The 17,560-nt window shown below is 41.5% G+C and overlaps 2 protein-coding genes across 5 annotated transcripts in view; one reads left to right on the top strand and one right to left on the bottom strand.

Annotated features, from left to right (window-relative positions):
- Positions 1 to 11,042, top strand: part of col17a1b (collagen, type XVII, alpha 1b) — a 35,594-nt gene extending 24,552 nt beyond the window's left edge. For 2 of the 3 annotated variants that reach the window (XM_062996344.1, XM_062996345.1), the window contains 25 exons: positions 192 to 218; positions 699 to 734; positions 991 to 1,026; positions 1,113 to 1,193; positions 1,284 to 1,319; positions 2,603 to 2,662; positions 2,743 to 2,826; positions 3,039 to 3,110; positions 3,226 to 3,285; positions 3,549 to 3,575; positions 3,681 to 3,728; positions 4,233 to 4,328; positions 4,434 to 4,481; positions 4,656 to 4,784; positions 4,871 to 4,978; positions 5,185 to 5,274; positions 5,367 to 5,474; positions 5,583 to 5,678; positions 6,707 to 6,829; positions 6,921 to 7,061; positions 7,245 to 7,367; positions 7,446 to 7,598; positions 8,423 to 8,494; positions 8,667 to 8,747; positions 10,424 to 11,042. In XM_062996344.1, the coding sequence (XP_062852414.1) occupies positions 192 to 218; positions 699 to 734; positions 991 to 1,026; positions 1,113 to 1,193; positions 1,284 to 1,319; positions 2,603 to 2,662; positions 2,743 to 2,826; positions 3,039 to 3,110; positions 3,226 to 3,285; positions 3,549 to 3,575; positions 3,681 to 3,728; positions 4,233 to 4,328; positions 4,434 to 4,481; positions 4,656 to 4,784; positions 4,871 to 4,978; positions 5,185 to 5,274; positions 5,367 to 5,474; positions 5,583 to 5,678; positions 6,707 to 6,829; positions 6,921 to 7,061; positions 7,245 to 7,367; positions 7,446 to 7,598; positions 8,423 to 8,494; positions 8,667 to 8,747; positions 10,424 to 10,467 (1,979 nt within the window). In that variant the 3' untranslated portion in view covers positions 10,468 to 11,042. The remainder of the gene's footprint in view (positions 1 to 191; positions 219 to 698; positions 735 to 990; positions 1,027 to 1,112; positions 1,194 to 1,283; positions 1,320 to 2,602; positions 2,663 to 2,742; positions 2,827 to 3,038; positions 3,111 to 3,225; positions 3,286 to 3,548; positions 3,576 to 3,680; positions 3,729 to 4,232; positions 4,329 to 4,433; positions 4,482 to 4,655; positions 4,785 to 4,870; positions 4,979 to 5,184; positions 5,275 to 5,366; positions 5,475 to 5,582; positions 5,679 to 6,706; positions 6,830 to 6,920; positions 7,062 to 7,244; positions 7,368 to 7,445; positions 7,599 to 8,422; positions 8,495 to 8,666; positions 8,748 to 10,423) is intronic. The other variant, XM_062996346.1, reaches the window with a different exon arrangement.
- Positions 11,043 to 12,149: 1,107 nt separating this feature from the next.
- LOC134315259 (serine/threonine-protein kinase 10-like) overlaps positions 12,150 to 17,560 on the bottom strand; it is a 54,276-nt gene continuing 48,865 nt past the window's right edge. For both annotated transcript variants that reach the window (XM_062996341.1, XM_062996342.1), the window contains one exon: positions 12,150 to 15,357. In XM_062996341.1, the coding sequence (XP_062852411.1) occupies positions 15,211 to 15,357 (147 nt within the window). In that variant the 3' untranslated portion in view covers positions 12,150 to 15,210. The remainder of the gene's footprint in view (positions 15,358 to 17,560) is intronic.

The following is a 17,560-nucleotide window of genomic DNA, read 5'->3' as shown; positions in this document are numbered from 1 at the left end:
TTCATTTATCTGGGCTTGGGACTGGCAATGAGAGCGCACTGACAAGTGCACCTCCCAGGTGTTGGGCATTTTGTTCATCCCCCACCGACACAGCCATAGTGGACTAGTGTATTTTATTATATTAATGTTGCGTATTTACTAAATATATAATCAAATCTGAGTTTTAATTGTTTCTACTGTTTTTTTATTAGGACCTCAAGGACTTCAAGGACCTCCAGGTAACACAGACACTCAAATTCCTTATAACTAAGTTTATATTCCTAATAAACTATAAGGGCAGCAGTGATCTAGTGGGTAGAGCTGTGGGTTACCAACTGGAAGGTTGTGGTTTTGAATTCCAGCTCTGTCATGCAGCCACTGATGGGCCCTTGTGCAAGGCCCTTAACCCTCTCGGCTCAAACGAACTGGGATACGTGGCTCAGTGAACTGTACACGTGTATATATGCCAAATAAAGATGTTCCATCAGCCCTCGATAATCATTAACCCCCCCCCCACCACCACCACCACCACCACCAATACTAAGCTTATTATTATCTAGTGTACTTTTCTGACCAACATTAGTACTGTGGAGCATCGTAATATAAAGAGGGTCCTTATAAATAGTGGAGTACATGATGTACAGGGGTGTAAAAACAACATAAATAAACAGCACTGTTTACGTTATTTTGGGTACTTTACAAACGTTTTGTTCCTACAGGCCTCGCAGGACTTCCTGGACAACCTGGTATTAAAGGTCTGTATGATATTAAACACCTTTTTATTATACATCACATACAGCGTATTACCAAAAGTATGTGGACACATGACCATATTTGTGGACGTCCCATTATAAATGCATTAATATGTAGTTCTTACTGATCATACAGCAAACATTAAATGTACAATAATTACTGTATATAATCATTATAATCATGCTCTTCTGATCGGCCTGAACTAGACCTTTATTACAGATTTATTACAGTAATAATTCAGTTTTAAATCTTTTACAGGCGACAGCGGTGAACCCGGCCGAGTTATTAATGCAGGTAAGAGCTACAGGTTTACGATTTACATTTTTAAGCTTTTTTATGTAAACACTGGAATCATATTTTACTTTTATTTAAATCTACAGCTGGATCCACTTCTGTGGTGATCCCTGGACCACCAGGACCCGCTGGTCCCCCTGGATCTCCTGGACCTTCCGGACTGCCTGGTAGGTCACAAACTTCCACCTTCATTCAGTTTGATTCAGTGAATATAATCAAGTGTGCAGAGCGTTAAACGTTGTGTTTTATTATTACAGGTCCTATTGGTCCTGCTGGGAATCCTGGATCTCCTGGTAATGAGTTCACTTATTTATTAGGTTTTGTTTGTTTAACATGCAGTACTTGAACCTTGTGTGCTCTCGTACCAGCTAGATGAGAAGATAAGACATTTTTAAACTAACAGGTTCATGTAGGGTTCCTGTTCTTACACACTTTTAGATCCACATTAATGATCTGATTATTATTATATTTTAACATTCATCTGATTATTCATGTGCAGTTTGGAACCATAAGAACTTCTGAGTAAATATTAACTATAAAACCATTAACTATGAACCCCTGTGTTTTCTTAAGGGTTAAAATGACCCACTAATATGATTATCGGCAGATAAAATCCCCTCAGTCTGTAATAAATGTAAAATAGATTTTGGGTTTAAAATGTAATTAAGCTGATTTATTTTAGGGGTATTTTAGTGAAGGCCGCTGATTTATGATTTAGGATGAGGGGAGTGTACAGAATAATAAAACTACACAAGAGTTTAATCCAGTTATAAAAATATTATAACATTAATTTAATTCTGCTTCTAACTGCATTCTGCACATTTTTTATATTTGGTATATAATATTTATATTCAAATAAGAACAAGAAAGTGTACTTCTCACAGCAAGAAGGTCCTGGGTTCGATCCCCAGGCAAACCGGGAGCTCCGGTTTCCTCCCACAGTCCAAAAACATGCAGTCAGGTTAATTGGAGATACTGAATTGCCCTCTAGGTGAATGTGTGTGTGTGTGTGTGTGTGTGTGTGTGTGTGTGTGTGTGTGTGTGTGTGTGTGTTTGTCCTGTGATGGAGTGGCATCCCGTCCAGGATGCTACTGTGTGCCTTGTGCCCATTGAAAAGCTGGGATAGGCTCCAGCACCCCCCGCGACCCTGATTGGATAAGAGGTTAAGAAAGTGAGTGAGTGAGTGAATGAATGAGTGAAAACTAATGCTGTATAAAAACTCAGTAAATATGAAATACCAACATGTATCACAGGGCGGGATTTGAACCCTGTCAGACTAAGGCACCCACACCACCACATTACCCCCTATCACCTGCTACATCACAGCACCAGTGTAGAAATACATACAATACTGGGTTTTGATTATGGAACAACACTAGGGTTAGAGTTATCACAGCTATAGTGCGCGGTGTCTGATGTAGAAACACTCGTCTGCTTCAGTACAGAACCAACAACCATCTGATCTGAAATGTGATGCTTGATTATTACTGTATTACTTTAAAATGTACAACTTGATCTTATTCCATGTTACAGTACGTAGTTTATTCATGTGATTTATTATTTCTTTATCCTCCAGGTCCCAGAGGTAGTAAGGGTGAGCAGGGTGAGCAGGGCATCACAGTGGAGAGAACAGAGAGTAAGAAACCACTTCATCAAATAAAAGTAGATTTTAATCTGCTGTTGTGAGAAGATTAAACCCATTCTGGTGTTTTACAGGACAGTACGCTTCTTCCAGTGATTCTGCTCTTATTCAGGGACCACCAGGTCCACCGGGCCCCCCAGGGCCTCCTGGAACTCCAGGTATATGATTATCATCAGTAAAAGTCTGAGTATAAATAACGGCTCTTCATCATTATTATTATATTAGTGTGAATCAGAATTAAACACGTTATAAACCTGACATCAAAAGTCTCGTAGTTCCTGTAACATCACAAAATAAATCATAAATGATCAGATATTAATGACATGAGTGTGTAAAACTAACCCCTCACACTGTCACTGCTGGTCTGTAGGATACGGAACCCCTGGCCCCAGAGGAGAAAAGGGAGAGAGAGGAGAACAAGGAAGTTTTGTGCCCAATTCAGGTCAGTTTCTCTAACGTTTACTGTAGTTAAAAGTTATTCTGACATTAATAAACACAAATGTTCCACCATCCTGAACATCACAGAGTTTATAACAGTGTTAATCTAACTTTATCAGGAACCTTTTTCGCTGGACCACCTGGACCACCCGGACCTCAGGGTCCTAAAGGAGAAACAGGTAAACGTGTCAGGATTATTTTATACAATACAAATACTTATTTGATTTTATTTAGACTACATTTACTACCACTGTAACTAATACATTCAACTAATAACTAATGCTAACATCTTAAAGTACTATTAACAGCTGTGTTCTGTTTATTTCTACTAAATTATTATTACTACAAAAATTAATAATGACAATAACAATAGTAATAATTATAATCATAATAATAATAATAATGATAATAATAATGTTGTCTGTCTCACTAACTCATTTAGGACCTCAAGGACCTAGAGGATATCAAGGTATGAGACCCTGCTAGCACATTATAATAATTATTATAATGATAATAATAATAATTATTATTATTATTATAAAACACGTTCCTGTGTATCGTTTGTGTTCTGTAGGGTCAGCAGGTCAGCCTGGACTACCAGGAAGACCAGGAGATGTCAGAGGTGAGACGATGGTGGATTTTATCTGCTTTATAAATGATATCTAGAGCAGGAGTCCCCAACCACCGGGCCGCATACTGGTACTGGTTCGTGGGTCATTTATTATCAGGCCAGACAGAAAGAATAAATATTTAGAGAGGCTACAAGAGCAATGAAAACACTGCTTTTTTACGGGTGTTATTGTCTCCTATCACCACTAGGTGGGAGCAGCGTCTCATTGCAGCGAAAAAAAATCTCATTTGTGAGCAGTATAGTTATTCTATTTTAAATCCTCCCTCCCCCGCCGGTCTGTGAAATTATATCTTATATGAAACCGGTCCGTGAAATTATATCTTATATGAAACCGGTCCGTGGTGCAAAAAGGGCTGTGGAGCGCTGACTCTGAATATTTTTAATAAACAAACCTGTTTTATTTCTCTTTATTAGTGCGATTATAATTATAATATTATTATTATAATTATTATCTGTAGTTTGTAATGAATTTGTTTGCATGGTTCTTGTTTTCAGTGTCTGAGACCAGCAGAGCTCAAGGTTCTCCTGGGCTACAGGGACCTCCAGGGCCACCGGGGCCCACAGGACCAGCAGGGCCACAAGGCATTAAGGGTAATCCCTTCAGAAGTCTCTATATAAACATGGCAGACAGGAAGTGCACTTTAGTACCTTTTAATTAGTGAGAGTTTAATTATTACTGATTTGTGTGTAATATAGGGGACAGCGGCATTCCAGGCGCTCCCGGCATCCCAGGAACATCCAGAGGTGAGATTCATTTATTATGACCTGCAACACCTTCCACCGTGGTAAAACAGACAGTAAATGAATGAATGATGTGCATTACATAGTAAATGTTAGCGGCAGCGTCTCATTATCTCAGTCAGGTTTTGTTCACCTCCGTTTCCTGTATGACTGTAGTTAATGTGTTTTTATTTCTAGGTTCAGGTTCAAGTGTTGCTGTTGCTGGGGCCCCTGGGTTGCCAGGTCCTCCAGGGCCTCCCGGACCTCCCGGTTCTTCAGGTGGATCTGCAGCAGAGTATCACCGCTACATCGCTGAGTACATGCAAAGTAAACAGTGGGATTTACTGCTTCTATTATTGGTATATAAAGTGATGAAATGATTTATAGTTATACGTTATACGTTGTGTGTTCAGGTGACAGCATGAGACGGCATCTATCAAGTATCCAGGGGCCTCCAGGTCCCCCGGGGGCCTCGGTGTCTGTTGAGAGCGTAGCATCTCGGGTCATCAGTTACATTCAGAGTAAGTCTGGAACCTGGTGGTGTGTTGGTGTAAATCACACGTACATAACCCCTCATGTCATGAAGTATAACAGTGATAATGGTTACTGTAAAGCTCAGACACTATCGTAGTGTTTTTATTATATAAGTTGGCGTGTTAATGACCGGTACTGATAACAATACTGACATGGTAAAGCTAATGATTAATGGATAATGAATGTGTTCCAGGTTCTGGTATTACTGGTTCTCCTGGTTCTCCTGGTCCTGCTGGTCCTCCTGGATCTGTAACCACGAGTGACATTGTTGCTTTATTACAGCGTGAGTTTAATATCAAACACACAGAAATAAAATCATCAGCGCTGCCGGCGGCTCACGTTCCACCCTCACTAACCCTTCTCTCTTTTATTCAGGAGAGGATGTTAGACGCTATGTAATGGGACCTCAGGGACCCCCCGGCCCTCCAGGAGCCTCCTTTGACACACAGGAAGTGGCGAAATACGTTTTGAGAATTATTGATGGTATGTTTATTTAGGTTAATATGAAGAATTAAACCACTTGTTACATCCAGAACTCACTAATGATCAGTGACGATCAGATACGTGACTAAAGTGTCTCCTGGTTTTTAGAGAGGGGGCTGACGGGTAGACCTGGACCCCCTGGTCCTCCTGGTGTACCTGGCCAACCAGGAGCCACCTACAGTGACATCACAGCCCTGATTCAGAGTGAGTTTGTCTTTATGATTATGATTTATAGATCAGTGTTTTATATAATTACACGTCTGTTTATATGTGGATGTTTATCGTTCAGGACTGGTGTAAAGTGGAGCGTTCACAGCTCATCCTTCCTTCCTTTAAATCCTTCCTTCTCTTTTTAATCTGTTATATTTTTATTATTTTTTTAGTGTTTTTTTATTTCCCCCCCCCCCCCCCCCCCCCTTCCCAAGTGATTCCCCGCCCCTGCTGCAGAACCCCACTTTTGTCCGAGGAGGGCCGTTACTAACACACACCCCCTCCGACACATGTGTGCAGCACCAACCGCTTCTTTTCACCTGCACCGGGGGGGTCATACGGAGATCCGTATCATGCATAGAGAGTCACACACTGATCTCCGTTATCCCCCGTCTCTGTGTAGTGCAGCACCATCGATCAGCCAGCAGAGGGCGTAACTGCAGCACTTATGAGGAATCTCCTCAGATAAGCCGATTGTTGCCCGTGTAGGTGACCGACCGGCCGGTAGCAGAGCTGAGATTCAAACACATGAATTTAAGATGTCGACTCACAGCATTAAAGCTACTTTAAAGGCTTCATGTTCCATATGGGCTTTAAAACAGAACGCCTTCATTTGCTTGTTTGTAAGCAGGGGTCAGAGCGCAGGCCCAACAGTGGCTGCATGGCAGAGTTGGGATTCAAATCCACAACCTTTCATTCTATAGTCCAAAGCTGTTTACCTACTAGGCTTCCACTGACCCCAAGTGTATTTTTGTTATTCCCTAAAGCTTCATGTTGCAGTTTGGTTTACATCATTTATCCAGCATCCATATCAGCCCTGTGAAAAACTATTTATCCCATAAATGTAATAACTGGCTGCACTTCATATAAACGTTATAACTGGCTGCACTTCATATAAACGTCTCCTGAACTCTTCACCATGATCTTGTTATTAATCGTCTTTGGTTTTGTTCCATTTCTTTGTAAGTTTCCTGTGTTGGTTCTTTTATTCTGTTTATTTTAATCCTTTCCTTGTTCTGTAGGATCTGGATTTGCTGGAGGTGTTTCAGGTCCTCCTGGTCCACCAGGAAGACCAGGTCCAGTAGGTCCTCCAGGTCCTGCAAGTTCAGGTTATCGACTTGAAGACATCCAGGTTTACCTGGAGAGTGAGTTTAGTTTTATTATTAATCTCTCAGTATTAGAGACACTCGTCCGTGTTGTTAAATTAAACTGTTTCTGTCTCTGTGTGTGTTTTAGATTCGGGATTACGAGGGGATCCTGGTCCTCCTGGCCTTCCAGGACCTCAGGGGCCTCCAGGAGACTCAAGGACGCTGGTTTCATATGACGGAGTCAATCAGAAAGAATACATCCGTACTGAGCTGCAGAACTTCCTGAACAGTAAGTTCATGATCTCACACACACATTATGATCAGTGTGTTCGGGTTCGATGGTGAACGATGTGATAATGACGTGACGATTCATGTGAAAATACTAAACATCACCTAACTACTGAGCTACTGCTCGACATGATATTAATGATGGAATCAGACTGATTGAGTTGGTGTTGTGTGCTGTGTTCAGGTGAGACCATGAGACACTACTCCTCAGGTCCTCCTGGTCCTCCAGGTCCTCGTGGTGAGAAGGGTGACCATGGTGAGGTGGACTATTCCAGCGCTGCCACCAGAGTCACCGACTACATGCTGAGTGAGTAAAATCAGCCGCTGGTTAAATACGTTCAGCATGTTTAAGTGTTCCTGATATCACATGTTCCTTCTTCTCTAGATCAAGGTCTGCTTCAGCAAATCAATGATGAATATTGGAAAACACATTCCTCGAGATTCCAAGGGCCTCCTGGGCCCCCTGGTGCCCCCGGATACAGTCGGGTTTTTGCTACTCATGGAAACATCACCACTGATCTTATGGATTTCTTCAGACGTGAGTATTTGAGGTTATAAAAAGCACCAGTACACTTGGAATCAGATGCTTAACTGGTTATAATGGGAGGGATCAGATCTCCTAAATCTCCTAAATCACGTGTCAAACTCAAGACGAGAGCTTAAGAGACGTATGATCGTCTTAAATACACTGTAAAATCTATAAACTGCATCTCCCACAATGCATGCCGATTTTGTGACCCGCAAAGTGACCGCATCCCACTAGATGTCAGTGTTTCCACATCAGTGTTTAACTGAGGCTGTTTTCCAACAAGTGATGCTGAGAAATATTTACACATAATCCCAAAATGTAGAAGAAGAGAAAATTGAAGCAGAAGGAGGAAATTTAATGAAAGATGTGAAAGTGAAACAAGTTTGTGCTTCAGGAAGAGAAAGAGGTGCGTCTCTGTGTTATGAGGCGTGTCTGTGGTAAAGGAGAACAATATAAATGTAGATATACATTATAAATATACAATATAAATGTAGATATACGTTATAAATATACAATATAAATGTAGATATACGTTATAAATATACAATATAAATGTAGATATATGTTATAAATATACAGAATGAATTTGGCATTTTGACACCAAACACAGAACTTATCCTCCAAGAAAAAAACCAAACTGTCCAAGAATTAAAACGCGACTGCAATCACAGCGGGATACGTTACAATCGGCGCTTTGAGGGCCGCCATGATGCAGATGTGGCCCTCAGTGAAAATGAGTTTGACACCCCTGTCCTGAATCTTTGATCCATGTAGGATCTCTTTATAGAAACACGTCGAGCTGTTAATAATCCGTCTTGTATTTGTCTCTTCAGAACACGGGACGATTCCGGGTCCTCCCGGTCAACAGGGACAGAAAGGAGAGCGAGGACACACCGGACCCAAAGGTACGCTCACACACTCATGTTTACACTACAGGAACACGTGATCAGGGTTATATATATATGACGTCCTGATAGTTCATGCACATGAACGTTACAGAAACTAAAAACTTAAGTAAATAATAAATAGTAGGAGGTTTAAAACCACACAGTAGAAATCTAAACACTTTATTTTCAGGTGAAATGGGAAGGCCAGGATATCCCGGTGCTCAGGGTCCAAGAGGTCCAGAAGGTCCTAAAGGAGAAAAGGGTGAGAGAGGTAAAGATCTTCAGTCTGATACTGGATATACCGGTGATGTTTTATGTGTAATTACTTATTAAATATTGAGGAAATTTGGTGCTGATACCTTCAGGTCACAAACTAGGAGCTTCTGACTCGTGCACCCCATTTTACCATCATTTTTACTATTTTTTAGGATGGGTACAAACTATTTTGCAGTGTTTGTACAGAACATTTGGCCTTTTATTTTACTGTTAAAACATAATTGGTTGGTCATTATTTCTTCTTTGACAAGACGTTTTATTTTGTAAGCTCAGTCACATAAAGCAACAAACACCACATCATTACCAGTCCAACACGTGTTTACTTTTAATTAGAAATTGTACTGAAATAAAAAACATTTATACAGGTTATATGATACAATTACAATCACACTGCATTTTGTAATAATACACTAATTAAAATGTCATAATATTCATGCATGTTTACTATTTATTATTTAATTTATTATTATTACATAAACAGCTGCTAAGATCGTCTGTCAAGACGCAAAAGCCAAAGAGAGATTATTATTACCTTATTATTATCGAATTTATTATTGTATTATTATTATTTGATTATTATTAAATGTATTATTATTATTTTATTATTATAAAATTTATTATTAAATTTATTATTATTATTTTATTATTACATTTATTATTATTATTTTATTATTATTTTATTATTAAATTTATTGTTATTATTATTTTATTATTATTAAATTTATTATTATTACAATTATTATTATTAAATGTATTATTATGATTTTATTATTATTAAATTTATTATTATTACTATTATTATTATTATAATTACAGTTTAAACAATTACAATTAAAGTTTGTTTAAAGTTGTTGCCTTAAGGATTTGGTTTTATAGACTTCCCTCACACTTACCCAACCAATTATAACAAACTTCCCCAAAAACAGCTACACAAACCAACAACTACAAAATCCTATTAACAGTCATCATACATACAGAGGAGAGACGACAGGAGTGAGAAACACAAATAAATAATAATTCAGTAAATCAACCTCAAAATAACAACAAGTGACCGGATGCTGCATCAGTTTTACTCGCCTGATGGATTCACACTTGATGAGGGGAATAGAACCTCATCACTGTAAAACCTGCTAAATACCTACAACCATAAAACAAGTCCTGATCAAACACCTAAAGTACGAAAGAGAAAGAAAACAAGTCTCAATACCACAAACACTGAAAAATAGATTCAACCTGAACACAGTGAAAATAATTCTGATCTCCTCAAAGGATAGGGAACAAAAATCAATAAAGACTTAAAAACGTGATTTAATCCTGCCACAGACGTATTCTATAGAAGCAAAACATGGATTAAATCTTTAATGAATGATTTAATAAGATTTGAGTTTATTTTCTTCATCACGTGCAGTGAGTTATACAGTCAGTGATGGACTGATTTCTCCTGATGGCGTGTTAGTTGTTCTGTTTGATTCCTCCACAGTTCTTGTTCTGTTTGGTTCTGAGGTTCTTTGTGTGGTTTTGTTCTTTATGTTCATCTCACTGTAAAGGAACACCAAATCAGTCTGAACCACAGAATAAACGAAACCTCAGAGCGTGGACGAGATCAAAGCCAAACCTCAAATATCTTTATTTCTTTCTTTCTTTATTTCTTTCTTTATTTCTTTCTCACAGGTGAGATTCAGCGCAGTCACCGCAGAAGAAGCACCGAGGTGTAAAGGTTCCATCAGTACTGTTCCCACGTCAGGCTGGGTCACCACTATATACAATTAAATACAGTTAAATACAGTCATATAGTTATATACAGTTAGATACAGTTAAATACAGTCATATAGTTATATACAGTTAGATACAGTTATATTCAGTTAGATACAGTTAAATACAGTTATATAGTTATATACAGTTAGATACAGTTATATTCAGTTAGATACACTTATAGTAAAGGTTTTTACTGAAATCTCATGTTTAGTAATCAGATGCTTGGTGTTTAATCCATTTTCTTGTTTGCATTTAAGTTTCATTATTCTGTTGTTTTAATATGGAAGTAGCGTTTAAACTCGTACACTTACCTGCTCATTTACTGTATTTGTACCACTTGAATTTTATTAGCACTTAATATTGTTTATTTTTTGTTAATTAATTTTGCACTGTAATTAATCATTCCAACACACGACAATAAGAACGACTTTAAACAGCAACGTTTCACTAAACTTACAAGTTCAGGATTTTTTAGGCATGAGTTAAATTTAAAGTTTGTTTGATGGTTTAATAAAGAATTTTATATTTTAAATCATTTGCAGATGTTCTTCAATGACTGAATTAAATGTGTAAAATCATTTAAGCCCCTGACATTATTCAGCGCTGCTGGAGTTTTTAAACACCTCACTCTCACTGCTCGACTGAGAATCGTCCACCGACCAAAAATATCCAGCACAACAGCGCCCCGTGTGCAGCGTCCTGTGACCACTGATGAAGGTCTAGAAGATGAGCGACTCAAACAGCAGCAATAGATGAGCGATCGTCTCTGACTTTACATCTACAAGGTGGACCGACTAGGTAGGAGTGTCTAATAGAGTGGACAGTGAGTGGACACGGTGTTTAAAAACTCCAGCAGCGCTGCTGTGTCTGATCCACTCATACCAGCACAACACACACTAACACACCACCACCATGTCAGTGTCACTGCAGTGCTGAGAATCATCCACCACCTAAATAATACCTGCTCTGTGGGGGTCCTGACCAGTAAAGAACAGGGTGAAAGGAGCTAACAAAGCATGTAGAGAAACAGATGGACTACAGTCAGTAATTGTAGAACTACAAAGTGCTTTTATATGGTAAGTGGAGCTGATAAAATGGACAGTGAGTGTAGAAACAAGGAGGTGGTTTTAATGGTAGAGAGGGTTGAGGGCCTTGCTCAAGGGCCCAACAGTGGCTGGCAGAGCCGGGATTTGAACATTTATATTTTCAGCATTTAACAGACGCTTTTATCCAAAGTGACTTACAGTACTGAGACAGTGTACTAAGCAATTCAGGGTTAAGGGCCTCGCTCAAGGGCCCAACAGTGACAACCTGACAGTGGTGGGGCTTGAACCAGCAACCTTTCAATACTAGTCCAGTACCTTAATCACTAGGCTACACCTGCCTAGCTACCACTGTAAATAAACAGATTATATTACAGACTTGGATTAATCACTGAGAAGTATTATTTAATATTTCTATGTATTTAAATATAAATTGTATAAAAGCTGCGACTGTTTCACACAAACTGTTTATCTGAGCAACTTTTACACAACTGAGATAAAACGTTGATTTGTAAAAGTCTCGTCCCACTGCAGTTAAACTAAAACACAAGTGCTTATAATCATTATAAACTCTCTAAGTACAAAAGAAGACAAAAAACTACAATAATAAGATTTTATTTACACCAGATCAATCAGAAACAGGTTAGATCCATAAACCAAATCCATTTTAAAAACGCTTTAGTGCCGGAAGGTTTACACGCCACATGCTAACATGCTAACCCGCCGTTACCGGCGAGCATCGATCCCGAGCTGCAGTTTAATCTCCGAATCTCCTGAAAGTGTGGAAGTGAAAATAAAGCACAAAGTTCTTCATTAGATCCAGCATTCAGGATTTCAGCATGCAGGAGAGAATAAACCGACTCGTTCATCAGCGCGGTGAAGGATGAAGAGAAAAAGCATAAAAATCTGATTACATTCAAATAATAAAAACAACATAAAGAGATATGAACTGATACACCGCTGTTAAAAGCACCGCTGGGATTCAGACGTGTGTTTGTAACACGTAACATCCACCCGTCTGTGTGGGTTCTAACAGTACAGACGAGCCGTCAGCACAGAGCTGCAGTAACAGACCGAGGACGTTCTTACATCGACACAGAAATATGATGAACGTTCAAACACTGCTGCACGATTCTGTCCAACCGCTTCATCACAGAGTTCAAACACAGACGTGCACGTTTATACTTCATATAAACACTTTCTAATAAAAATGATACACTTAATACATCAACATAATAAAAACTATCATATGAAATCACGACTCTTCAAAAATCTTCAGGACCGTCGCTGCTGCTCCGTCAGTATAAAGATTTATTTACTAAATCTGAACTTTAATTTCCTTTTATTCTCGAAAATGCACCACAGCACCGTCACATCAAACACAAACCTAACAATATCAATCTTATTTTAGGGACACTGTTATAATCGTCCACTGTGATGATATAAAATCAAAATAGATTTGTTTCTATATTAAAGAAGTAGAAGGTTTGTTGTTGTAAAACATCATGTGAGGTGATAAAACTCTGAACTGAATAAACATGTTGGGACTTCTGATACCGTCAGATTAAATGTGTAGAGACGAGTTTAGTTTCATGTAATTAATGTTTCACTTTACAGTAAAATTCTCCTGTATGAGAGTCTGTAAATATTAAACTCCAGACAGTAACAGAGAACTTTAGGACAGCTGGAGTTCCTGATGGAGGTGGAACGTGAGTGTTTACGAGCTTATCTGGTAGAATAATAAGGTTTTATTATAATGAGGTTTTATTATTAAACACATCTTACTTTTGTTTAATAATAAAACCTTTTGTTTTATTTCATGTAGGATTTAAAAATAAAAACATAATAATTAATTCAGCTCTACTGAAACACTGGTGATTAGTTTTGGTTTGATTTGTTCAGGTCAGATGTTTAAATTTACATTTGCAGCATTTAGCAGCCTTACAATTATCCTGGAATACAATTGAGCAATTGAGGGTTAAGGGCCTTGCTCAGGGGCCCAAAAGTGACAACTTGGTGGTGGCGGGGCTTGAACCAGCAACCTTCTGATTACTAGTCCAGTACCTTAGCAGTAGCGACTGTGAGCTGCTATTTCTTGACAGGATATTACGACAAAGTTATGAAACGTTTCTGATTATTCAATTAATCATTCATTCATCTATACACACACACACACACACACACACACACACACACACACACACTAACATACACACACTAACATATACACACACACACACACTAACATATACACACAAACACACACACACACACACACACACACTAACATACACGCACTAACATACACGCACTAACATACACGCACACACACACACACAAGCACACGCACTAACATACACGCGCACACACGCACACACACACACACACACACACACACACACATATAGGGTAATTAACGTATTAACGTAATTAATGTTTTTGGACTGTGGGAGGAAACCGGAGCTCCCGGAGGAAACCCACACAGACACGGGGAGAACATGCACCAGACCACCCCGTCTGGGGATCGAACCCAAGACCTTCTTGCTATGAGGCGACAGTGCTACCCACCGAGCCACCGTGCTGCCCACTGTCCCACTCAACACTGTAATTTTATATTAATGATACAGTAGAAAGTCCCAGAATGCATTAGAAGGTGTGTTCACCAGTCTAATACACTTACAGGTGAGATACTGAGTAGCTGCATGGAATTGTGGGTAACGTAGTAAAGCATTAAAACCAAATGATGAAGCTTTTTATTAAACTGATTGATTATAAATATTTTACTTTATTAAAAGTATTTTGGTGCTCAGGCGGTGCAGCTGTGATTTACACTGACCCACTAAATAGTTTTGGGAAGGCCGAGGCTCCAGACCTGAGTGTTACAGCACTGTGACCCAGACCAGAATAAAGCCGTGATATAAAACAGGACATGAAATAAAAACAATGAAAGTAATTTATAGTAAATCGTTTTAAAAGTAAAATTCTTCATGTTTCGGTGTTTTGGCAGAGAAGGACGGAAGTTCTGACATTAAAAACTATGAATATTTAAATAGTGAAAAATAATAAAAACAAATTTTCTAACCTGAGACTCAATATTAGACGGCAAACATGAGTGGATCATGAGTGGATCATGAGTGGATCATGAGTGGATCAGGAGTGGATCATGAGTGGATCATGAGTGGATCAGGAGTGGATCATGAGTGGATCATGAGTGGATCATGAGTGGATCAGGAGTGGATCAGGAGTGGATCAGGAGTGGATCATGAGTGGATCATGAGTGGATCATGAGCACTGTGTTAATTACCACAGATTATATGTGACTGGACAGTAGAACAAATTCACTGCAGAACTTGAAGGGATTGAACTTAATGAACTGGTAATGAATTGATCATTAATTGGTAATGAAATGTTTATGTCCTAAACACCCGTCTGAGTGAATCTGCTCCTCCTGTTTTAACACTTTCAGCAGAGCAACAGAAACAATACGATGAAGATCTGAACAGCAAGTTAATGTAAAGCACACAGGGGCCCCTCAGGCCCATAATTACTTGGGGCCCCAGCAATAATGTCCATGTTACCACCGTTTGCTGTTCCTGCAGTCCTGTTCCTAATGACAGCCACACTTGGTATCAGGAAATCCATCCCACCAGATCCAGTTCTTTATGATCCGGAGGAGTGGACACTGGGGACGGGGTAAAACTTGGACACTCTGCTCTGGGCGGTGGGGTTAAGGCACTCGGAGTCGCCACTCATCCTGAAGAAGACCTCCTGCTCCTGGAGCTTCCGAGAGAATTCCTCCTCCAGAGCCTGGAGCAGAGCGGAGGAGAGCAGAAGGAGAGAGGAGGAGAGCAGGAGGAGAGAGGAGGAGAGAGGAGAGAGGAGGAGAGAGGAGAGCAGGAGCAGAGAGGAGAGTGGAGGAGAGAGGAGAGAGGAGGAGGGCAGGAGCAGAGAGGAGAGAGGAGGAGAGAGGAGAGAGGAGGAGAGCAGGAGCAGAGAGGAGAGAGGAGGAGAGTAGAGCAGGAGCAGAGAGGAGAGAGGAGGAGAGGAGAGCAGGAGGAGAGAGGAGGGCAGGAGGAGAGAGGAGAGAGGAGGAGAGAGGAGGAGGGCAGGAGGAGAGCAGGAGCAGAGAGGAGAGAGGAGGAGAGAGGAGAGAGGAGGAGGGCAGGAGGAGGGCAGGAGCAGAGAGGAGAGAGGAGGAGAGCAGGAGGAGAGAGGAGGAGAGCAGGAGGAGAGAGGAGGAGAGAGGAGGAGGGCAGGAGGAGAGAGGAGAGAGGAGGAGGGCAGGAGGAGAGAGGAGAGAGGAGGAGGGCAGGAGCAGAGAGGAGAGAGGAGGAGAGAGGAGAGAGGAGAGAGGAGGAGGGCAGGAGGAGAGAGGAGAGAGGAGGAGAGAGGAGAGAGGAGGAGGGCAGGAGGAGAGAGGAGAGAGGAGGAGAGAGGAGAGAGGAGGAGAGAGGAGGAGGGCAGGAGGAGGGCAGGAGCAGAGAGGAGAGAGGAGGAGAGCAGGAGGAGAGAGGAGAGAGGAGGAGAGAGGAGAGAGGAGAGAGGAGGAGGGCAGGAGGAGAGAGGAGAGAGGAGGAGGGCAGGAGAAGAGAGGAGAGAGGAGGAGAGAGGAGAGAGGAGGAGAGAGGAGGAGGGCAGGAGCAGAGAGGAGAGAGGAGGAGAGCAGGAGGAGAGAGGAGGAGAGAGGAGGAGAGAGGAGGAGAGAGGAGAGAGGAGAGAGGAGGAGGGCAGGAGGAGAGAGGAGGAGGGCAGGAGGAGAGAGGAGGAGAGAGGAGGAGGGCAGGAGGAGAGAGGAGAGAGGAGGAGAGAGGAGGAGGGCAGGAGGAGAGAGGAGAGAGGAGAGAGGAGGAGGGCAGGAGGAGAGAGGAGGAGGGCAGGAGGAGAGAGGAGAGAGGAGAGAGGAGGAGGGCAGGAGGAGAGAGGAGGAGGGCAGGAGGAGAGAGGAGAGAGGAGGAGAGAGGAGAGAGGAGGAGAGCAGGAGGAGAGAGGAGAGAGGAGGAGAGAGGAGAGAGGAGAGAGGAGGAGGGCAGGAGGAGAGAGGAGAGAGGAGGAGGGCAGGAGAAGAGAGGAGAGAGGAGGAGAGAGGAGAGAGGAGGAGAGAGGAGGAGGGCAGGAGGAGGGCAGGAGCAGAGAGGAGAGAGGAGGAGAGCAGGAGGAGAGAGGAGGAGAGCAGGAGGAGAGAGGAGGAGAGAGGAGGAGGGCAGGAGGAGAGAGGAGAGAGGAGGAGAGAGGAGGAGAGAGGAGGAGGGCAGGAGGAGGGCAGGAGCAGAGAGGAGAGAGGAGGAGAGCAGGAGGAGAGAGGAGGAGAGCAGGAGGAGAGAGGAGGAGAGAGGAGGAGGGCAGGAGGAGAGAGGAGAGAGGAGGAGAGAGGAGGAGGGCAGGAGGAGAGAGGAGAGAGGAGAGAGGAGAGAGGAGGAGAGCAGGAGCATCACACAGACAGAAACACACCACCAACAGCATGAAGAATTTGTTACACAATCTAATCAGGTTCTGTTATAACAGAATAAAATAGAATGTATTTAAAATAGAGAGAGTGTGTGTGTGTGTGTGTGTGTGTGTGTGTGTGTGTGTGTGTGTGAGAGAGAGTGTGTGTGTGTGTGTGTGTGTGTGTGTGTGTGTGTGTGTGTGTGTGTGTGTGTGAGAGAGAGTGTGTGTGTGTGTGTGTGTGTGTGTGTGTGTGTGTGTGTGTGTGTGTGTGTGTGTGTTTGAAAACCTAGTGAGCTGCCTTGCTGTCTTACTGTCTACACGGGCAGCTGCCTCAGTAGAGAGGATTCTAATAAGTCAATGACTGATAAGGCAGGTTATTCGAACGCGCTACTTGGATAGCGATTCCATCGGGTTTCGCGTTTAGCATCTTGCCCTTAAAACCAATAAACTGAGGTAGCACAGCACGCTAACATCAATATACAGGGGTTGGACAATGAAACTGAAACACCTGGTTTTAGACCACAATAATTTATTAGTATGGTGTAGGGCCTCCTTTTGCGGCCAATACAGCGTCAATTCGTCT

This window comes from Trichomycterus rosablanca, chromosome 5 (assembly GCF_030014385.1).
Source record: "Trichomycterus rosablanca isolate fTriRos1 chromosome 5, fTriRos1.hap1, whole genome shotgun sequence".
Classification (NCBI taxonomy): Eukaryota; Metazoa; Chordata; class Actinopteri; order Siluriformes; family Trichomycteridae; genus Trichomycterus; species Trichomycterus rosablanca.
This window is presented reverse-complemented; position numbering and strand designations above follow the sequence as displayed.